Genomic DNA, 23,962 nt, shown 5'->3' with positions numbered 1-23,962 from the left:
CGACACATATACACCATTCAGTCTCTGCTCTGACCTTCACCTCTCTTTACACTCTCTGCGTGATGCTGTGGGGCACAACCACTGAAGCTGTGTGGCTTTTTGGTTGTTGTTTTTTTTCATTGTACTCCAGTGACCCAGATGTTAATATCCTTCTACAAAGCATAGTCACGTACACGCTGACATTCATATGAATCTGAATTTATATGCAGAAAAACATTTTTACAAAAATATACACATACAAGCGGATAATTCAGACTTTAAAAACTTTTTTTTTTAAAAACCTCCTCAGTCATGTCTGAATTCTGCTCTCAGTCACATCACCTACAATAACAGTTAGAGAAAAAGTTGATATATCTCAACATCATTCAAATGTCTCCATTCATTGCACCACTTTATAGTTATTTCAGAAGCAGATATAATCAAAACATTTATACCAACAATGGGTCAAATTATTTTGCATGTGGAGAAAATAAGTCACTCATATATGACAGAGTTTCCTTTTAAACTGTCATCAATTATATTTGGCTCTAACAGAGTAGCTTAGCATCTTTTATTTTAGCGTCTTTCAGCTCATTGTTTTGGTTTTGTTGTCCTGCAACTCCGTCAATGCTTGGATTCAGCCTACTGAGCCAATCAGCTTTGTTAATAGCTTCCCATCCCGGCCTGAAATGAACGACTGAATGAATGCCAATGGGGGTTTGTGGTGTTTTTGTTTGTAGCTGTAGCCATATAGTCTAAAAAGTTATAGGAAGTGTTGTGTGTGAAGTTTCTTTGTGCTCACATACAGGAAGTGAACCAAAAATTCAAGAATGCTAGAAGATCATTAAAGCTCATGTCATTGCTTTAGGCCTGTTTCTGGTAAAGCCGATCGCAACTGGTTAAATAATATGAAGTGTGCTTTATATGATTGAAGACAAAATAGTTCAACTTGCTAACAACCAAAATGTCTTCTTTTACTGTTGAAGGTTTTAAATTAACACACGCATTAAACAAACTGGAGGTTTTTTGAAGTTGCATACAAATGGAAGTGTTGGCTACTGAGCATGTCATACCAAACAGCTGTGTATTATATTGTGTTTGACGCCAAACTGGGCAATGGAAGTCGCTATCTATCCTAGCAGCCTATGCATGTTACAGCAGGGGTCTCTGGAGGCTCATCAGCAACCGCCGGAAAATCCTGCTGGAAATCCTGGCTCAGCCTAGTCAGTGCTTTTATTTTGAATGCCATACTGAGTTTCGATGTAGACTACAATTACAATAAACCTCATGTCCTTATGTCCTTGTCGTACTCTTGGAGTTGTGATTTGTTGTAGAAATAAGAGGGATTTTGCTTTGAATTCTTTGATGACAACTTTTGGACATAAAGGAAGTTTCAAAGAGGTTTCAGACTTAGTTGCATTTGCACATGGTCTAGCAGTGCCAGGTCAAGTGAACGCAATATTAATGTGAAGGCTAAGACAATTCACATTTTAGGTTTTTTGAAATCTGTTTGGACTATACAAACAAAAAATACTAACATTTAAATAGATTTTCCAATGATTCAACATTTTAACACCCAGTCAGAGCCAGATTTTTTGGATGGCTGGAATATTCGGACAATGGGTCCTTCACTTTACATAATGCAACACTCTACAGCACACCTGGTGAACACTGACTATTTGAAACATTATTTCCCCAGTGAGTGACACTGTTTTAAGAGGACTTGTCCCAAACAAAGTCAATAAAACCCCATTAGAGCCACAGGAGGTTTAGCCTTTTAAATACATTCTCAGACCTATACATGACCTTCTTTAGTCAAAGTTTGTTTTGAAACATTAACTAGTATTACTGCGGGGGAAGAAAACCACACAGATCAACGGTTAACAGAGTAAGGTGTCACTCCTCCAATGAGCTCCTGCTGTTTCTGATGTTATCGTTGCTCTACTATTGGCAAAAACACAGGGTGTGAGATTTAAGATAACGGGGAATGACCCTGACAGATCACCACTTTCATATTTTGGTAATTTGGCATACACAAGATAAAGAAAAGTTTATTTACCAGAATTATAACTTTAAGAGTGTGTTGTTAAAGTTGCTAATTTATTGTCCCTGTCTCAAAGACCGCCCAGCAGCCTCTCCCTCTCCACGGCCCGTTTCCAGTCCAGGTGTGTTTCAGTTTGAGGAAAAGGTTGGATTGGACCACTTAAAGTTGGATCCGTGGACGTATCGCTGTGCTTGCGTATCGGCCCCCTGGAAGTTCATCCTGTGTTATTGCGTTGAGGTGGTGCCCCGCCCTCCGCTCTGCAGCCTTCAGCTTCTCCTGCAGCTCCTGCACCTCCTGCTCGGCCTTTCGAGCGGCCTTGCGAGCGTTCCGCAGGGAGCGCTTCACTTTACGAACGCGCTCCTTCAGCTGCCGGTTCCTCCTCTCCGCCCCGGCCAGGCGCTCCTGCAGCTTGCGGCCCCGCTCCTCCTCGTCGAACAGTGCGCCCTGCACCGAGGAGCACAGCAGCTGGAGAATGGAGGGGAAAAAGGGAAAGAAGTGGAGAAAGTCGTCATAAATAAAGGGTTGTTTTCTTAACAGGCAAACCACAGTGTTGTAAACCAGCAGCTGCCATGTTGTCAGGTGGTCGATTTTGTGTGGGATCACTGGTGATGTGACTTTCCCAGCAGCCATTCTGTTAAAAAAAAAAAAAAAATACTTCTTCCCTTGAACTCCACGTTGCTTTTATTTCTCCCTTGCTTGTGTTATTTTCTCCTCTGTGAAACCCATCAGACTTGAAAGGACAGAGGACGGGGAAAAAAGTGCAAGTCCTGACCCATGTCATTTATATTTATCCACAGCGGCCCCCGTCTACACAGTGCAAAAACACAAGAGGACCGTGTATGCTGTCTGAGTAACGTAAATGTTTCACCCTGTGGACCTCCCAGCCTCCCTGACAATGTGAGGGTCATGTACTTTGATGTTTCAGGGGCCCTGAGTTTCCATCTCATTGGTAGACCAGAGCTGACCTCTGGCTGGAGGGTTTAACGGGGGTGAGTGCTCACGCCGTCACAGCGGGGAGTGTTAATGTGTGTTTCATGTACGACCGCACTTTGTCACAAGAGCATAGAAACCCTTTGGAAGGTATGCCTTACAGTGTTTCTCCACATGGCAACAATGAACACAAACACATTAACATTCTGTTCAAAGGACTTGCTGTGGCCTGCAGCCTCAGATCAAACACCACACTTACACTAATTATACGCCCAAATCTTGTTCCAGAACTACTTAGGCTCTCTGTTATTATTTTGACAAGTGTGAGGCCAGTTTTTGAGAACTATGATTTTCAGAAAGTCCAACATATATATATTTTTTTTTTAAAGATTTATTTTTGGGCTTTTTTGTGCCTTTAATGGAGAGACGGGACAGTGGATAGAGCTGGAAATCAGGGAGAGAGAGAGAGAGTGGGGAATGACATGTGGGAAAGGATCCACAGGTGGTACTCAAACCCGGGCCGCCCGCCCAGAGGACCAAAGCCTCCATACATGGGGCGCGCGCACCAACCACCAGCGCCACCAGCACCCCAGTCCAACATTTCATGATGTGCACTTATCATTTTAACCATTTTTTGACCAGTTGGATCATGAGTTTGGGTGTGAACTTTTCACGAGCTAGCAGGAAGCTAAGGATGTTAGCGACACTCAGCTCACGATACAATGCTATCACTATACTGGGTTCATATTTTTTTTTATCTGTGTAAAATCCAGAGCCCATAACCTAAGTGACAAAGAGTTAACACGATTCAAGAGCAGTTTAAAACAGACAAACGTAGGTGTGCTTAAAGGTGTCAGGGATAGGCAGCTGGATTAATGGATCTCTCTGTAAATCACTTGTACCGATGGTTTACAGAGCTTCCTTAATTCGATTTTTTTTTGCACCATGTGGATGAAGAATGGAGTCGTGCTTTCAATCCTTCCTCAAACTCTGATTTCTGAATGCACAATGAAATATTTTTCTGATCTGCAAAGACTGCGCGTGAAATTGAATATTAAATGCATACCAGTAAGGGTTTGTATTTTGGTTTCATCTTGAATATCATATGAGCACTTTATTGAAGGTCAAAAAGGCCACAGTCTGCCATAGTCTGGAAAAAAACTGCATTTTGCAACCTTCCTCCGTTGCACCAGAGTCTCCAACTGGAATTGTGCCAATGCAATAACATGGTATGTGCTGATTGGTCAGGGGGATGACCCACTGTTACATTTTTTTAAATCTAATTTTATGTGCTGCTTAAACGACGTTTCAATCTCCTCGTTATAATTTAAGAGATTGTATCGATCTCAGTGAAGCTTATCTGAAAACCGAACCCCAAAAATATTCAACACAGATATGAGAACTGATCTTTTAAGAGAAGTTTTTCACATTTCATTTACGACGAGTTTTCACCAGGTTACATAAAAGTGGTTCCCTTTTTTAAAGAACGAGCCCCTTTCTCATGCTCATAGGAAGGCTCTCAGCAGGACACTAGCAACACACACAGGCACCCACAATCGCACAGCACCTGTCAAAACATCCGGGTGTCACCTGCCTGCTGTTAAGCATCATCTGTATAAACAGCATTTGGAGGACATGTTCTCGAATTCAAGAGTACAAAAAGTCATGTTTGTCGACACATTTAAAAAAGGCTTGCATGAATTTAAAGTGGCAGAGAACAATATTCACAGACTTTCAATGAAATAAAAAGACTGCACACATAACATAATGGATCCACATGTAGAGACCAACCTGCAGATCAATATCACTTAACTTTGAAACCTTTTGTTAGCATTGTAAGTATCTTTTTGAATGTTTTAGGATCAGCATCTTTTATGTTTTGGTTGAGTCTAACCACAATTTATTTTTTCCAGCAACAGCAGAAAGAAGTTTTAGGTTAAAAGATTCAGAAAAAACTTTCCGTGTGTGACCTGCTCAGCATCAAAAGACAACAAAATGGGTCATAAATTGGCAAGAGTCAGATATTTATTCAGAGGTGGTGGAGACCAAAAATAAAGCTCAGTGCAGGCTTTCCTAATCTTGGGGCCTAGACCCCATATGGGGTCGCATGGAAATCAAATAGATGGGGTGCCCTACAATTTCTAATTATTAAAAAATGTATTCTATCATTCTACCTGAATTAAGCTACAAGACATTATCCAGTTCAGCACTGTGAGCCATTTTCTGTCTGTCTTTCATCCATGCTTCATGCATTCATCATTAATTCCCAGCCTTGTTAATATGCTCACCTGGCTGTACTTATTTTGCACTGAGAAAAGTTTAATTCTCACTTTGTGCTCAAATCTCATCTTGGCTTTTCTGCCTCTGTCCACAATATTACACATGAAATAGCCTTAATGTGGTCTTTAATAAGCTTTTTAATAAGCAGAGTTTTGTGAAGTCAAAGTGGGGTCATGAGTCAAAACAGGTTGGAAACCAATGGATTGATAGATGGTGAATATTGGACTGGGTGTATACTTTAGCCACAGTTGCTAACATTATCCCTTCGTAGATGTAAATGAACTTGAGCTTTTACTTTCCTCTCTTCTGACTACTCAAAGTGCTTTTTACACTTCAAGTTACATGGCAAAAAAAGAACGACATGAAGTGTCGGACAAGGCAACAGAGTACGCTTTACGATGCTATTATGACAATATTTGCATTCATATTAATGCCAGGTGTAATTTGGCAGTATGAATGATCACAATATGAACAACAGATCAGAGAAGAACAGAGAACATAATGCAGCAGTTTAATGACATGCACAGAGATCGCACTGGTCGCGTGCAGACAGTCCGAGGTCATGCATCCATCACAGGATATAAATGTCACCACCCCCTTCAAGACATTTTCCTGATTATATCCTGCTGGGGTTTCACATCTGCAAACTTAGATACACAGGGAAGGTCTACTAAGGGGCTGGTAGGAGAAACTCTGGATAAAGTCAGAATGAAACATGTGTCTGTTTGCATTCACACATGTAGCTCAGCCCAAAACTACAGGAGTTTTGTGCTGGAGCAGCAGACATTATGTATATCTAGTGAAATAAGTTGTCATATTGTTTTTTAACTAAATGGTATATCGCTGCAATATGCTGTCATCGGCAAAGATAGACACATCACTTTCCTTTATTGATCCTTACCAGGTTACGTGCTACCTTTACCATCAAATTAAAAAAATAGAAGCTTTCTTTTTAACACTTCTTAGTCAAACTATGTATCATAACTCTTGGCATGTTATACGTAAGCAGTGGGGTAAGGGGGGAGGGGGTAAGGAGGCAGATAAAGGCATTTTAAAGATAATGATACGGGTTGAGGTTACCACTTAACACCCATGATTGGATCAACACATCTGGGATCTGCCAGGATCTTAAAATGGGATTGTAACTCCCCTAACACTGAATCACTGATGGATAGTGTCAATGACAACGGACACATAATGACTGTGACTTTAATGTCCATGTGGGTATTTTATTTCTTTGAACTGTGACATCATTAGCGCTCAGGTTAACTGTGTGAGCATATGGGAAGATGGAGCTTTTACGCTATGCTGTTAAGAAGACGGTCGGAGTCCTGGATTGGAGGGAGATTTTGAAGAAAGGGTTGAAGGGGTTTAAAGATGTGCCTTTGTGTGTCTGTTTGTGTCCAACCTGACCCGAGTGCTCATTTACTTCTGCAGACTTTTGATAACTTTATATAAAGACTCAGCATGAGTTACCCTCCTCACCCCCCAAACAGAGCTTCACTATTGACGTCAAAGACACAGGCTTGGGTCTCTTCTTTTTCTCATGAGGTTTTACCCTGCTTTCAATGTGTGTGTGTGTGTGTGTGTGTGTGTGTGTGTGTGTGTGTGTGTGTGTGTGTATGGGCACACATGGGGATAGGTGCTTAAAAAACAATAAGACAGAAAGAGCTAGTGAGAGATGAAGAGATAAAGGGAACAAAAGGGACGCCGAGAGAGAAGAAAAACAAAGATGAGAAAGGGAAAGTGGGAGACACACACACACACACACACACACACACACACACACACACACACACACACACACACACACACACACAAAGTTGCACACTGTATTCATCCTGAGCTTTAACTACTGTGTGAAACAGCTAACTGTTTTGTCCTCCGTTTATCCCTGCGAGCGTCCACATAAAATGTTAATGAGAGTCAGAAAACTTGTTCAAGGTGTTCACATGACAGTTATAAAACAGGAGTGTCCCCTCACTGGGGTGAAAGTGAAATCATTAGAGAACATGTAAACACAGAAATGTGCTGATAAAGAAGTATTTGGGGAATTCATCTCTGTCTACTGCGGCCTGTCAAGTGATGGCGAAAGATACTGTGGAGGGAAAGGATCTGTATTAAACAGATGATTAGTGGGCTTACTGCCTCCTCTACCTCCGGCTCCTGGTTAAAGCTGCGCTGAGTGCCGCTGATAAGAGGACGCTTCAACAAAGGCTAATTGACGGTTCTGGAAGAAAAGTGGAGGAAGTCTCTTGTCTTTCCTCCTGCAGGGGCGTCTGGTTCCCACGAGGCTGAAACCAGAAGCAAAACCAACTCCCCGCTCCAACTCTGAGGATGTTTTGTGTTTCAAAACCCATCTGGAGGAGGTCTGGAAACTGTACAGCACAGAGAGGATGATACTGACAGGGAGGGAAACGTTCAAGAGAGTTGGAAAAAACACAAAAATTCGAGATAGTTGAAGTAGAAATGTAGATGACAAACGGTAGAAAAACATAAAAACCTCAAACTTCTTTGAAATTCCAGGAGCAAACACCTGTTTTAGTCCCGCCTTGCCTGCAGGTCGTGGCCTCTACATGTCAGTGCTCGTCCTCTTAATGAGCAGTGTCTTTAACCCAAACCCCTGAACTCTGACCTTTCAACATAGGAGCCAGACCCTGCAGGTCAAAGTAGACTAAAAAAACAAGAGGAAGACAACAAACAAATGCACCGTTCTTACTCCCAACAACAAAACAAATGGCATACATCAATTTAGGAAACAAATAATCAAGTGTCGGTCTGCATGGTTTTCAGGTCAGTCATGATCAACATATAACTTCCTGTATGTTAATTGTTGTCACCATTCACATCAATATCTGCAAATACAGGTTATCCTGATGCAACAGTGGGAGATTTCACCATCTGACAGGGAAAATCTCCCACTTTGAGGTACATGTGAGAAAAGGGAACTCAAGAGAAATAAGTGAAGCAGGCTATCTGGAACATTTCCAGAGACTGTCGGTGAGTGCATGTGTGAAAGGGCCTCAGTACGCAAAGTTTCAAGTCAATATCCAAGACCGGTCTCAAATTATCAAACGGTCCAAAATGAGCCTGAAATCAGCCATGAGTCGGATGTAGGTTCAATCATGTATCAAGTCGTTCTGGACTAGTAAAGTCAAGATTTAAAGGATATAAGTCCGAAGCACCAAGTGTGAGTGAACCCCTCCAGCCCCGACCTGCCACCATGTAGGGAAAGCGAGACAGCCCCGCCCACTCAGTGATGCTTTATATAGAGGCACAATGGTGGAATATGGCCTAAAAAGACTTATATAAATATTCTTGTCAGATGTTTATTCGCACTTGTCTGCTGCTGCCTCAGGAGACAGGACATGACGTAAACAGCTCGTTCCTTGATAGGTTCACAAACTGTGTGTAGGAGGGAAGAACTTTTTATAACTCCTCTTTTTTCTGTTAAGCCTAGATCCTTGATTGACAGAAAGTAAGGTTGAGAAAGCATTTCCAATATGGCGGCTACTGTCGTTGGGATTCATAACATCTCTTCAGGCATCAAATGAGTGATGTCACTGAAACTTTGTCCATGTTTTATACAGTCTGTGCAGTAAACGTAAACCATCCTTTCAACATCCTTTCAACATGAAGGGAAAGACGTCCATGTTCTGTCTTGTTTGAAGTGCAGCGTGCTCAAATCACTCAGAAAAGGTGTGCTAATGAATGCAAACAATCTGCAAATATTTCTTCGTCTGTTGACAGAGCTTCAGCTTATCTCTGGTTCCAGGTCAGCAGGCCGCTGCGTTACTTACTGATTTGAACTCAAGCTGCAGGCCGACACGCTTTTTAAAATGCTGCCTGTCAAAGATGTGGATCTCTGTTATTTGATCTTTGACCTCTCGACGGCCAGTAGCCTGTCTGCCGGAGGAGCCAGCAAGCCAGACTTTGACCAATCAGTGACTGCTTTGATCTTCAGCTGGCAGGGACGCGATGGCACATGACCAATCACAGGCTGGGAATCTATTGGAAGAACAATCGATTCTTCTGTGCATGTGTTTGTGTTTTCCCATGCTTTCAGAGATCAGAACTGTGATTCAAAATGTGTGTGTGTGTGTGTGTGTGTGTGTGTGTGTGTGTGTGTGTGTGTGTGTGTGTGTGTGTGTGTGTGTGTGTGTGTGTGTGTGTGTGTGTGTGTGTGCACCGTTCCAGGGGGTTGTTACACTATGTTTCCACTGATCCTCACCACATTCCTGTCAGCAAAGTCACAACTCAACTCAGGATTAGGTGTCCCTAAATACACTTAAAGCTTCTTCGAGGAGAATTTAACACCCTCAATTTATTACTGATGCGTCTGTATGACCTACAAAAGCAAACAAGTTCATCATCAGGATGATTTCCTATTTCTACACAGTTATTCTTAATGCCTGTCACCACGGTCATAACGTCGGATTCCCACAAGACGATTTACGACACAAAAACTGAAGAGCCTATGTTTACATTTCTCCTCCGCACAGTTTCAGTGTGTTGTATGTGAGCTGGAGAGCAGGATCAGCAAAGAGTTGAAAAAGCAGAAATTTGTTGGAGCCAAATTGTTGCTTAAACAATTTATTAAGTATATTTTGATGTTGTTAATTACCATCAATTTTGCAACAGAATGTGTGTTTGTTTATCAGTTATGTTTTAGGTGAGTGGTAATGCATGTCTGATGGTTGGAGTGGGAGGATGATGCACATTAATGACCCTTTGCACCTCGATAAACAGATGACTGACTAGCTGTGGCTCAGTTGGTAGAGTTAAGTCAGCTGTTTTAGAAAAAAAGTTCATTAAAAAGTTGCTTCCAGGGGCGCTGGTGGTTAGCACATCTGTTTATCGAGGTGCAAAGGGTCATTAATATGCATCATCCAAAATTGTTGCAAAACTGTTGCAAAATTGATGGTAATTAACTAAATCAAAAATATACTTAATAAATTGTTAAAGCAACAATTTGGCTCCAACAAATGTCATTTCCTCACTAATTTCTCTGCTTTTTAAATACTTTGCTGTCCCATGAATGGAGGCTGTAATCCTCCAGGCGGGCGGCCCATGGTTCGCATCCCACCTGTGGCTCCTTTCCCGCATGTCATTCCCCTCTCTCTCTCTCTCTCTCTCTCTCTCTCTCTCTCTCCCTGGTTTCCAACTTTATCCACTGTCCTGTCTCTCCATTAAAGGCACAAAATTCCCCAAAATAAATCTGAAAATAAAAAAAGTTGCTTCGAAAAAAAAAGTGCACATTCTAGCCAGATCGAGATCATCAGCTTTTGTCCAGAGAGCTGAAATCAACAAATATATTCCTCATAGGCTGCTGTAAACATAAAACCAAGACCTCACACAACGCACTTTGTTTCCATCCTGGCTTAAACAGTAAACACTTAAACAGTATACTAAGGTCAGGAGCCGTATCAATACAAAGAAAAGCCCGGCACCATTACAATAGTTGTAAGTCAACACCTCTCCAGTTTCCTGCACCCTGCTGTTAGTCTGGACTGTTATCTCCATGGCAACTAGATGGTGTCTGGTTTGTTTACATCTTCTGCAGACCCTGAAAAAGCTGACATGTCTCAAGAAAGAGATACAACGTTTAACCTATTCTCAAAGTGCAATAAAGTTTTTAAAAAAGAAGGAAGCTGTGAACATTATTATGGAAACTCTTCAATCATGCAACAGCTGTCCTCAGGGTAACAATTCTTGGTTTGTTAAAAGTTTTGTTTTGCCTTTTTCTACAAGTGGTGCATGATTTGTAGTCATTAGAAAGTTGTCTGATGCCCCTACCCTGCTGTCCTCCTGCGTGTCCCACTCTGGGCTGAAGGTGTGGAAAGGTTGGCTCCCTTGGGTGCAGTTGGAGAACTGGAAGAGGCTGGAGAACGTCCGTCTGTTCTCTGACGTGTCGGGGAAGATCGCATCCTGGAAGTTGACTCCATGGGGGAGGATGTTGTAGTTCTCATCCATCCTGCAAAAGGAGACAGACTGATTAACTGTGGAGGAGTTCGCCTAAGAGGCTGCTGCAAGAGTTAAAGTAGTTTGGAGTTGGCATCAATTAAATCAGATGTGGACTTGCAGGTTCAATCAGATGCAGTGCAGTGTTTGTTGAGCCTGTAGCAGCATGTTGCAAAAGAACTCGGAACTGCAGCTGTCATCGTTTTGATTTAAGTACACTGGTTTGCCAACACATCTGTCAGTAGAGCATAGTATCATTAAAACAAACTGTAAAAGATGAGGAAGCTGAAGAGTTATGTGAATTTATTCAGTCTGGCTTTTATATAGTGCTTTATATAAATGCAAATCTGAACATTATTGTATTGTCTTTTTTATCCTATTACACTTTTAAATATTCTTCTCCGATGTATTAATTTTAATATCTTGTTGCTTTTATGTGTCATATTTTATTTTTTCATTTTTATACATATTTTTTAAAATTCTTATTCTTATTCTCAATGATTTTATAAACTACTTTTTTGTCAATAACTTTTCTGCACTCTTGTAAAGCACTTTGAACTGCAATTTAATTTGTCTGAAAGGTGCTATATAAATAAAGTTTTGTTGATTGATTGAAAGCTTAAAATGCCTTTTTCGCAAAATGCATGTCTGGCAGTGTTCATGGGGTGCAGTCTATTTTAATTGTAAGAAAGTGTTTGTAGAATTAGGCCTATTATTTCTAGTCCAAATGGATCTATTTGGTGGATGTGGCCCTGCTTTGGACCTCACCTGAGGAAAAAGAAGTAGGAGTAGTTTTCCATCACGGTGTGAGACTGACAGGATAGGTACCCAAGTCCGGTCAGGTTGAGCCTTGACCCAGTGGGCACCTCCAGCATGCTGCCCCAGGCCTGATCGCACAGCATCTCTACCTCCGCGGAATAAAGCAGTCCTTCCTCCGCGCCCTCGTACCCATAACCGAAGCCGAAGGGCAGCGAGTTGTACAAGCTGCCCGCCCCACCGCCCAGGGGCTCCCGGTGGATCGCCAGCACCCGGGCGTACACGATGATCTCCGCCAACTCCGCCCGGCATCCCTCGCTCAGGGGCCGCCACTCGGAGGGAAGCTGGCACCCGTGCGTAAAAGTGTCCAAATGCGTAAAAACGCCGAGCGTTGCAATCAGAAGAGCCGTAGGAAACATCCTTAGAACCCCAAGCATCAGGTTTACTTCAGTTTGTAAACCCTGTGGGGATTAATTAATCAAAATAAGTGTAATGTAAAAATGGACTGCTCTAGGCTGCTGTCCGGTCCATTCAAGCATCCAAGTTACAAAAAGTGAGTTCAAAGTGTTGCGTCAAAAGAAAGTATCACTTGTGACGGGTGCCTGGACGCTTGAGGATGCTTTACTCCACGAAATTTTTTAAAGAAAGAAAAAAAGCTAAGTAACTTTAAATTCTTCCACAACACGGTGTTTTCCCCTCCTCAACTAAGCCTGCTCATGCCCGGGTATTTATTCTCTCCCCAGACTTTTAAAGTGAACTCAAGTGTCAAACTAATTTGCAGAAATGTTATTAAGTCCAACCTGTTGCTGTGTTCTCTGTGTTTCCATCCCATCTGTTGGCTGTGGTAGGAGCACAAGCGCCACCAGAGCGCGCCTGTGCTGCGTTCACGGACTAATGGAACGCCCCGAAATTTAATTTAAACTCTAGCTGGTTGGTGTTGGTGTTGGTTTGCTCGAGTCTAGCCATGATTAAAGGACATATTAATCAAATTGATAAACGTAGATGCTTTTGTATGCAATACATAGGCAATGACAAATCATGTGTTCATATGTAGGCTACAGGTTATTCACTGGGCTAAATTAATGCGACCAGGCTGCACTATCTCCTCTGACAAATTGCACAATTTATTTGATGGCTAACTTCTTCACAGTGCAGACAAAGAACTGAATCCAGGAACACAGCTCCTGGCCTACTTCTCGACTTTTTCCTCATCTTGCACGTGAACGCATCCAAGAGGATCAATAAACGATCTATGGCAGTAAAGCAAGCAAGAGGCTTTTGTTGTTTAAAATAATTTCCAGAAAAGTTCTTGAGCGTATTTTTTTTTGTTTTAATTTTTACAGCTCTATGTGCATATGCATTCGTATTATAAGATCATTTGATTCCCACTATTACACCTGTAAATGCATCATATGCTGTTTTTATTTGATGCTCAAACACAGTTATTCGCATCTTTTAGCTTCTCCTGTTTGAAACTACAGTCTGATCTCCAGAGAGCTCTTTGGATTAGAATATATTTCAGTCACGATAACTCTCATTGAGTACTTTAACATTTGAGAGTTGTGACTTTTAAAGCTGACGATTTTAACTTGCACAACACTGCCATCTAACGGACACTAGATGAAATGAAGGATGAAGTCTTGCTTTTATTATATAATAGAGTTCAATTTACTTAGCAGACGCTTTAATCCAAAGCGACGTACATCAGAGATCAGAGAGTATCTTCTTAAATGATGTAAATCCTGAAATATTATGAGCACTATATGTTCTAAACAAAAAAATGCTAATGTTATTTTATTTATTTCGTTTTTGTTTTTACATTTTTTTGTTTTTTTAACTTTTATTGTAATTGTTATAATGTATCATTTTACAACATGAGGGACATGAGTGCAAGGTGACTCCTGTAGGGAAGTCCCGTCCTCATCTGTCATCTGCCCTTTTTCTCTGATGTCTGAAACATGCGGAGGGTCTCTTCTTCACAGCGGCGTGGTGCGTGCTCCCTACGTCACTTTGAGGAAATGAAAACCTATTTTAAAGCCACACAAGACACAGATGCGTCATGTAACCAATGTACACAGGAAATAAGGCAAATGATTTTCAAACTTTTTCAAAATTATGGTTGAAGCTGATTAAAAAAAAGTGGCCTTCAATTTAGATGTCAGAGATATATTGTAATAACTTAGAATATAACATAATAAAATATATATTTAATTAAATATAATGGAATATAATGTTATTTACAAAACAATTTATGGAGTAACAGAGTTTAGTGTAGTCAATATTTATCCATATTTAAATATATCATTGTTGCTTACATCAGAACTATATCAGTAACAAGCCGACAACAACAACAACAATGACATTTTATGGTCGCGTCTTGTGTTGTTCAAAGACTCAAAAACCAAAATAGTGAAAGTGGCATTTTATTTTGAAGTTGCTAACAGGAAGTAAAATGTTTACGTCCGTTACTTGACGCTGCAACAAAGCAGAGGCATCAGCAGGACAAGGTTGAGCGACACATTTTGTCATTACTCCCGACTGTTTGCTGTGTGCCTTTGGTGTGGACACACGGACTGTGTTTGGTTTAGGACGACAGGTGAGTTTAAACATTCTTATTGTGAAAGGTGAGGTGTGACGCAGTTTGGGTTGAACCGTCTCCGTGTTGTGTAAGTTACTGATAACTTTTCAGTGTTTGCCATGAGTCGCTCACGGGACAGGCCCACCTGAGGAAAGTGAAACTGAAATGTAACGATGACGAATGAAAAATAACATCGTTAACAGAGCTAAAGTGTGAGCGGTGGCTTTGGCGTATCAGTTATCTCACACTCACACCTGTTTACTGCCTCTAAGAAGTCATACCTTTACCTTTTTTTATTTGTTGTATTTCACACCACAAAAACCTGCAAAGCGGTTGTTTTGTGACAGTCATTAAGTAATTCGTCAAATAAGGTCAGGAGCAGACCACAGTATGTTTTAAGATACTGCTGCCTCACCAAAGAAATGTAATGAAATTACCATGTGATCAGCTGATAAGATAATTCCGTTTCAGCGTGTGTTGCTTCCTGTTGAAGCTCTGAGTCATCAGTGACGTCACCAGGGAAGTTTTCTGAACGTGTTATTGACAGTCATGATGGAAACAATGATGCGTCTCCTGATTAAAGATATCATCGTAAAGGCATGTTTATTCAAATCATTCAAAATAGCAACACAAATATAGTAGGCCTACGGAAAACAGTGCTTTGGTTGTTTTGCATCATCTTGCAGTTTATGCTGCAGAGTGAGCTCTCACTCCACAGTTTGCATGATTCCACATGTAGAAGAGCAGCAGCTTGGTTATGTGTCGCAGTGATTCAGTCAGCTCATTTTTATTTGTACAGCATCAACTCATGACAAGTGTTATCTCGAGACACTTCACATCCTATGGTTGAAACACGGCGCTGAATCAAAAGCAGCTGAAATAGCTTCCTTACAGCTACAGCACGATCAGATAAACTTCTAGAGAGCACATTAGTGTTAAGCAGAGATAATTCTGGCAGGACAAAGTCGAAAGTAATGAGGAAATGGTTTGATAGAAGAGGATTTTTGAGGAAAACTGTAAGGTTTTGGATTTCAATGCCATAAGCTAAAACAAGATCCAGGGTGTGGTTGAAACGATGAGTAGGTTCGTTTACACCCTGGGTGAAACCAACAGAGTCTAATAGTGACATGAAAGCTGTGCTCAGGCTATCATTATCAACATCCACATGGATATTGAAGTCACCTACAACAATTATTCTATCACTGCTAAGGACTACATTTAAAAAAAAAAATTCTGCAAATTCAGATAGAAATTCAGAATATGGGCCAGGAGGACGGTAAACTACAGAAGCCTGTAGCCTACAGAAACAACTAGAAGTGGCTGAAAGGTTCTTGAGACTGGATGTGAAAGACTTAAGAACAAGGCTTTCAAAAGAAGAAAAATTCAGCTTTGGTCGAGGGTTAACTGGAAGACTAGAATTTAAAAAATAGCTGCTACTCCACCACCTGGTCCGGTGTCTCGAGGTATATGAGTACTAAAATGACTGGGAGGAGTGGATTCATTCAAACTAACATATTCATCTCGACACAGCCAGGTTTCAGTCAAAAAAAGAGTTGATCAATATGCTGATCTGATATCAGATCATTCACTAAAAGAGATTTGGATGCTCAGACCTAATGTTCAAAAGTCTGCAGTGAATTTTCAGATTTTTTTTGCAAAATCGTATTTGTAGTTTTGATTCTAATGAGATTTTGACAATTTACGCCTTTTTTTCTGTGTTTGGATGACTTATAAAAACAGGTCTGGGCCGGGGGACAGACACAGTACCTATAGTATAACTACAGTTAGATATTGATTATTATTATTCATGCTTTGTAAAGAAAGGGTTTAATGGGTGCAAAATAAGTGAAAAAAAAAAATCAACAATATTTCCAACTTTTTCAGTTGCCATGTGGGTAAGTGATTGTTTTATCAGCGTAAAGTCAGGGTCCATGTCAGTCTCCATATTGGTCAAGTTATAGAGTAAACCTTGGTGTGTGTATCAGTTTACAGAGATTAATCATAATTCCAATTCATCAAACAGTAGTTTTGTTTGTGGTCTATCCACTTATCCCATTTAACACCCAGTTTTTTCCTGTTTCTAAGTAATGAGCAACGTAGACAGAATGACTAAGCATATTGGTAATATGGTCTTTCACTTTCTGTCTGTTCTTCCTCTCAGCGTCATGGCTTCCAGAGGCCCCATGATGAACGGCGACATCTCTCGCTCTACCGGACAGTTCGGCACCCTGGAGGAAACGCTGCAGCAGATGAACATCCTCATCCAGGAGAACCGAGACCTCAAAGGTGAGAGTAGAGACGTGTCTGAATGAAATATTTAGGACTTGAGCTTTTGATTTGTTGTTCACGCTTTTTTAAACTAGTAAAGATAATCCTCTTATCAGACCTGTGTGAGTGTCTCAGGTTAAAGTTCAGTAGATGTCGTGATCCATGAGGGAGGAGTTTCAGAGTTGACAGCCATAGAAAAAGGTCATGATTCAAAGGTCCTTAGCTTGAACATTGTGCCATTATTCAATTGTCTCCCATTAGAGGCTTTGCGTCAGACCAACCTGACGATGAAGGAGCGATTCGAGGGTCTGTCTGCATGGCGAGAGAAGCAGCGGGAGGAACGGGGCTTCCTGGAGAACCGGCTGGAAGAGGCTCGAGTCCGCGTGGATGCACTGACCCTCCAAAACCAGGAATTGAAGAAGAGGCTGGGGGAGGAGGGGTCGATAGAAGGAGGCTTTCTGGTAAGGACGCAACACTTACTATTTATCCTATTTATTAATTTCCAGGTAAGAGAAGCTTAGAGTCTATGTTAACACATAATACAGTGATACTCCAATACTCTGTGTGTGTCATCTCTAGGCAACGCCGTCCAATAAGAGCGCTGAGCTGGATGCGCTGTATGCCCAGGTTGCTCGCCTGCAGGCAGAGAAGAACGACCTGGTGGCCATGAACTCTGAGCTGCAGCTGAAGGCTGAACAGGACGAAGAATCCTTCATCACGGTCATGGTAAAAAGCGACACACATGTGCCTAAATGGAAATGACTACTGCACATTGGAATCAAAGAAACACAGTTTAATGGCAGAATGTGCAACATTTGACACATGAATATAACAGAGTCTGAGTCAAGACTGTCTACCTGCCAGCTGTACCGTTGTGGGAGCCGTGTTTACATCATGTTTACATCATGTTTACATTGTGTTTACGTGGACGGGACGGCCATGTGTACAAAAGCTGTTTTAGTCGAGGACTAGAGAAAAGAAGAATAGGACAGCCTGCTCACTTCTTATTTAGATGTCACTTGTTTAGATCACGGTGTGAATTTATGTGCAATGTTAAGCTACGAGCTAATCAAAGAGGGCTAACATTAGCATGCTAACACAACAATGCAGCACACAGGCAAATGCAGCCTGAGCAAAGGATGATATTGTCCGCCGCTTGTGCTTAATGGTGCTTAATTATGGTGCGTTCCATTTGATAACTCCTTCGTTCAAATGCGAGTGGAGAGGGGGTTGGAGGAGAGTGGAGGCTTCAGAATAGAGGAGGTGTTTGTTTTGGTTTGATGCTGGTGCTCTAGGGCGACATCTAGTGGATCAAAAAGTCGCACACTCTTCCTTTAATTGTGTATAAATCATACACTCGGGATTCCCACAGTTCCTTCATTAAAATGTCTTAAAAAGTATTAGTTTGACTTGTCACAGGTCTTACGTTGTAGACGGCGCTTTTATTTGTTATTTATTATTTTTGTGAATTTGCTAGTTCACTTAGAAAGAGAGAAGGAGGAGAAGAAATCAGGGAATGCAAGTTCAAGGAAATTTATCTTCAGGAAGACAAATGAAGGAGATGGTTGATGGGGACAAACACCGATAATGAAGCGCCTTGTAACAGATGCAAAAAAAAAAAAGAAAAAAAAAAAGCATTTCAATTTGGGAGAAAGGAAGTCAACATGATATCTGGTGCAAACTTGGTATCCATTGTCGTTTGTGTGGTTCTTAAATGTGACTTTAAAAAACGTGTGCAGCGACCCTGCTCGTAGTGATTGGGTAGCGATAGAGAACCAGAGGCGGGATCTGTAATTGTGCATTTTGTCCTCATAGGGAAGCGATGTGGCTGCCATAGGTGATCTGTCTGGTTCAGAACTCAGAAGATGTCCAGAGCTGAGCATGACGACCTCCCGGCTGGACAACGAGGAGCAGACTGTCAGCCAGCTTCTCCAGTCACTGAGGAACGAGACACAGCGAGCTGAGAGGCTGCAGGCTGAGCTGCAGGTCTCTGCTGCAAGGTTAGGATGGTCTTTCATTTTTTTGGGATGCAGCAATCTTAAGGCTGCTATCTTAAGCCCCAAAAGCCAGCGGGAGGGGCTTTCAGGATGTAAAAAGAAGCAGCAGAAGTTGAATGTATACACAAGTTTGTATGCATGTGTGAAAAAAGTCAATGTGTTTTCTCATTAGTGATATTGTTTGTTGTTTTTGGGCTCTGTGGTTCTGTCACTTGGGTTTGATCTTATCCCACCTCATAAAAAAACGATTCTTTTGCTCAAGTGCTTTACTAACATTTTCTGAAACAAATTGTCCGACAGAATAAACCAGCTTATGGAGCAGAAGAGAAATGTGAAGGACTCAACGAAGACCACCCAGACAGAGACCAAGGAGGATTCTGGGAAAGAGGTACAGGCTTTCTACTCAATAGTGAAAGAACCTAAACTAGCAGGGGCGTGAAAATGAACGATCTGTGTGGAGAAATAACAACGTACATCTGATTAGTTTCTTATATTTCGGTATTCGATCTTGTGATAAGTTCATGAATTATTGTAGGGAAAATATAATCTCTCCCATTAACCTACTGCGAGTATTTCAGCCCTGTGATTTTATAGTTCTGTTTGTTCTTTAATCACCCGAGATGATTTGTATTCTTGGGGGAACCAAAGCCGGCAGTCGTCCTCTGATGTTTGTCGTGTTTCGTTTCCTCATAGTAGCGTCTGTGTGTCATTATTCAAATATTTCAGGCTGCGTCTGAGGTGGAGAATCTGAGGTCTCAGATGATGGCGCTGTTCAAAGAGCTGCAGCAGGCCCAGAGCAAGCTGGATGAAGCAGAAGGCATGAAGAAGAACCTGCAGGACAGGTTAGGTCCCCATGGCGGGAAATCCCTGATCTCAATGCAAGCACAAAATGTTTCTCCTTTGACGTACATGTTCTAATCTGAACATGTTTATTCTGTATATTCTGCTTTCTATGCGCGTGTAGATGTCGGGAGGTGGAGCAGGACGTGGTCACTCTGAAGGCCCAGCTGGTTGAGAAACAGGCGGTTCAGTCGGAGAACAACCGGCTAAAGCTGCAGCTGGACAGCATGCAGGCCGAGAACCAGATGGAGCAGAGGAAGGCCGGGGAGGAGAGGTCAGACACCACACGTGTATATAAAGACTTTCATTGTCAATGTGTTTATTTCCACTAGGGCTTAATAATCTTGTACGGGAGGTGCGCCCCGTGTTTGGAAGCTGTAGTCTTCCAAGCGGGCGGCCCAGGTTCAAATCTGACCTGTTGCTCCTTTCCCACATTCCAAATTGTCTGTCTCCCTGATTTCCAACTTTATCCACTATCCTATCTCTACAATAAAGGCACAAAAGAAACAGCCCAAAAAGAAATCTTTAAAAAAAAACAAAAAAAAAAAAACTTGTGAGTTCGAGGAATATCCTGATAATAATCATGTTCAATATCAACAGAAATTTTACAACAATCCAATTATTTTTTAATTTCTTTTTGAATATGAAAGTTAAAATGTAGCAGTAAGTACGTGCAGAAAAGCATTTTATCGACATTGGAAACCCTGAGTTATCTGTCACTCTTAAGCAAATAGCTTTTGTTCAAACATGCTCACTGAGTAAACAGTAGCCACTTCAATCTTCCAATACAGGAACAACCTGGCTCAACTGAAGGATGCCTACACCAAGCTGTTTGAAGACTACAATGAACTCAAAGAGGAGAAGAAGAAAAGAGAGGTAAAATAACCAAAATCACTGAACCCAGTGCAGCTATGAAGTTTCAAATGCACAAGAAGTGAGAGGCAGACGTGTTTGATTGTCGCCCTCTGGTCCCTGCAGTCTCAGCTGGTGCAGAAGGAGGTGATGGAGGAGCTGCAGGAGCGGCTCACTGCTGCAGAAGAAGCCCTGGCTTCTAAACAGACCCACATTGATAAGATGAAGCAGGAGATCTTCCAGAAGGAGAAGGATCTGGAGACCATATCCGTCTTCCAGGCTCAGGTCAGACAGTGTCTAAAAAAAAATGTTTTTTTAATGAGAATTGAGGCTACAAATAAAATGTATGATTATTATGAACTATTTTGGACACATGGCTTTGTTTAGTCTCGTCATTCTTTTGCTTGTACCCTGTGTGCAGGCAGAGGTCTACTCCTCAGACTTCTATGCAGAGCGAGCAGCGAGGGAGAAACTCCATGAAGAGAGGGAGCGTCTGGCTGCTCAGCTGGAGTACGTAAAGAAGCAGAACGCCCATCTGCAGGACGAGATGGAGTCACTGGGCCGGTAAAGATTCAGAGTATTCTTTAAAAACCTGCAGTTGGACCAGAACAAGGGGGGGCTGACAGTATTCAATTTCTTCTCTTTTAAGATCACAAAATCCTTCTTTGCTTTCCCTTTAAACAAACTGGAAACATTCTACAGGATGGACTGTGAAGATTAAAAACTTCTAACTGTCATGAACCTGTTATCAGTGGAGTCCCAGTTCTCATTTCCTTTCTTGTAACAATATTTCTTCTGGTTCTCTGCAGGCAAACCCTGAACGAGATGCAGCTGAGACATGGGGGAGGAAATGCACATGGAGCCGGGGCGAGTCTGGTCGGAAGAGGTAACTCTTAATCTGTTTTAGAAACCGCCTACTGCATGCTGCTGCTGAACGTAGTATGTAGTGTGTACTTCAATAGTGTCTAGTATGACTGCCAGTCGCTGGTTATTTTGCAGTATGCCAGGCTAAACTGGTTTCCAGTCAAGGAATGTGGAAGTGAACAACAGCTGATGGCAAACGTTGCTCTCCGTCATTTTGATCACTGACCTGGCGCTTTGCATTGTGGGATACAGTATGCGGGAAGACTGGTCTGATGCATACTGTGAATTTTTCCCGAATCAGCGTATTCGGGTATTTTTGGCTTACTGCGGATCTCGCATTTGTTTGCATACGGTTTTTGGCCAAATCAGTTCATAGGACTAGTTTAGTAGGTGGTTTGAAAACACCTTTTTTTGTTGTTGTTTGCCCTGAGTGTAGACTTGTAGGCACATTTCCATTTTTTTGTACGAATGCCTTCTACCTGAATTAAAGCTTTAAAAAAAGGCTCTTCCTTTTGGGGAATAAGCTTTAGTGTTTTCTTATGTAGTTAGATGAGTAGATTGATACGTTAGCCCAGCATAAAGGCTGGAAATAGGGAAAACGCCTCACTGAAAGGACTTGTTAGCTGGGGCTGGCTGAAGAATATTTCCAGATCATGACTATCTGCAAAAAAAACTAATTTATTTCTGTTCTCTATTTTAATTATTATGAAGTTTCTGTTTGCATTTTGATTTTGGAAATGTAACAATTTCTCTTCATCCCAGGTCTTTACACTAAAATAAGCTAAGCTAACTGACTACAGACCTCGTATTCCTATTGTTGAGCATACATGAGAGTGGTATCAATGCTACAACTAACTCAACTAACTAACTAGCTAATAAGCATAATTCCAAATAACAATCTATTCCTTTAACCAGCTTTTAACGATGTTGATGAGCACAACAGTCTTGCAGGGATTGACGCCATAGTTTAGCCTTGTTTGAAAATCTGTTCGCCTCGTTCAGTTTGTGATCATTGTCTCTGACTCTCAGGTACCGACTGGCAGCATCAGGGGAATATTCCAGAACACGCCTGCCCCAAGTGCAATGAAATCCTGCCAGACCTGGACTCCCTGCAAATCCACATCATGGACTGTATAAACTAAACATCCATTACGACAAGCATCTATGTTAACAGCAGCTAGATTTGCACCATAATCTGAGTCTTCCTCTGCTTGTACCTGTACCTCTGCTCGCATCCTGAGACAGCACTCCACTGCTCCATGGGGGACCTCAGTGAAGCTCATCCAAGGACGGGAACACTGAGTTTTAAATATTTATTTGTAGGATTTGAAAGCTGTCCAGAGGGTTTATACACATCACACTGCAGAATAGAAAAGATATTAGAGTACTCATCCTTTCTCACATGTTTGACCCATGTCGTCTTGCACATATTTGGTTTTAGCTGAAATTCTTCCAAGGCAAAAAAAAGTCAGGGATATCAAACAGAAACTGCACCAACACTTTAATAAGACTTCAGTTTTACGCTGTCTTCCTGTCATGTACGCACGTAAGTTCAGTCTTTACAAGTATTTAGTAGCTGGAAGCTTTTTTAATATTTGAATGGTTCCTTGTCAAATAGAAATGTTTTTTCTCCCCTTTGGTTTAGGATATGTTCAATCATTATTGGGTTGTTTTTGTTGATGGGGGGGGGGGGAAGAAGCATGCACCATGTAGACACTTTAATATGAACAGACTTTTTATTTAGACTCTGCAGATGATACCTGGACATTAGAACACATTTTATATTAACTTGTTTAACAGCCTGTCTCTCTTCAGGGGAGCTTCAACACCTGGCTGATTCTATAGTTTGGAGATGATCGAAGCATTTTAAGTCTATGTTGTAATTCTGTGAATGAAAATAAAAAAACAAAAATGACAGTCTTTGTCTCATAGTCAATGTATCAATGATCAGAATTATACCAGCACATACTCATATTTTAGGTCTTGTAAAATCACGTACAGTTTAGATGTCCCACTGAAGAGCTTTACATGAAGTACTCTTACATGTTTATATCTGACTTTAGTGACACCTGGTGGTAGTATTGATAAACTGATTCACAATTACACATGTACTCCCATCCTACCCAGAAGTATGCAGGTACGCACATAGAAGCTTAACTAATGACATGCCACTTTCATTTGAAACAGGTATTAAGTTAGCAATTATATATATATATTTATATAAAATAAAGAAAATGTATGGAAGGGCGTTGTTGGTACATTATTCAGTTGCTTTTGACTTTAATTACCAATATACTAATATATCACAGTATTGGGAGTAACTTATGTGATGTCAGGATGATGTTGAATTCAACAATAAATCAGGGCATTGATGTATTTATCTTGTCACCCTGAAGTAGTTCAGGTGCATCTTTTCTTAGGCTCTAGACTCGGCTAAAAAGCGCCTGAAGTTAATTATGTATGTTGAGTTGGACACGGTTACAGAAATTTGTCAACTCGTGGAAAGTTAATTCACTCCAAAAACTTAATTTGCATATATCCACTGCAGAAGACGGTTCGTCCAGGGTACTTTTGAACAGGGAAAAAAACATTCACAGTGTCCACACTGCCCTC

At 41.3% G+C, this 23,962-nt stretch overlaps 2 protein-coding genes across 2 annotated transcripts; one reads left to right on the top strand and one right to left on the bottom strand.

The window, feature by feature from the left end:
• Positions 1-182: 182 nt before the first annotated feature.
• On the bottom strand, positions 183-13,049 carry ccdc3a (coiled-coil domain containing 3a). Its single transcript, XM_020634758.3, has 3 exons — positions 11,963-13,049; positions 11,030-11,207; positions 183-2,488 (listed from the first exon to the last, which is right to left on the bottom strand). The coding sequence occupies exons 1-3, from the start codon at positions 12,385-12,387 to the stop codon at positions 2,183-2,185; spliced, it is 909 nt and encodes a 302-aa protein (XP_020490414.1). The 5' UTR covers positions 12,388-13,049; the 3' UTR covers positions 183-2,182.
• Positions 13,050-14,395: 1,346 nt separating this feature from the next.
• On the top strand, positions 14,396-23,266 carry optn (optineurin). The gene is made up of 13 exons (XM_020634803.3): positions 14,396-14,546; positions 16,690-16,814; positions 17,058-17,257; positions 17,376-17,522; positions 18,612-18,796; positions 19,094-19,181; positions 19,520-19,635; positions 19,758-19,907; positions 20,425-20,509; positions 20,612-20,770; positions 20,907-21,049; positions 21,295-21,371; positions 22,379-23,266. The coding sequence occupies exons 2-13, from the start codon at positions 16,694-16,696 to the stop codon at positions 22,489-22,491; spliced, it is 1,584 nt and encodes a 527-aa protein (XP_020490459.2). The 5' UTR covers positions 14,396-14,546; positions 16,690-16,693; the 3' UTR covers positions 22,492-23,266.
• The last annotated feature ends 696 nt before the right edge of the window (positions 23,267-23,962 follow it).

Source organism: Labrus bergylta, chromosome 23, assembly GCF_963930695.1.
Source record: "Labrus bergylta chromosome 23, fLabBer1.1, whole genome shotgun sequence".
Taxonomy (NCBI): Eukaryota; Metazoa; Chordata; class Actinopteri; order Labriformes; family Labridae; genus Labrus; species Labrus bergylta.
This window is presented reverse-complemented; position numbering and strand designations above follow the sequence as displayed.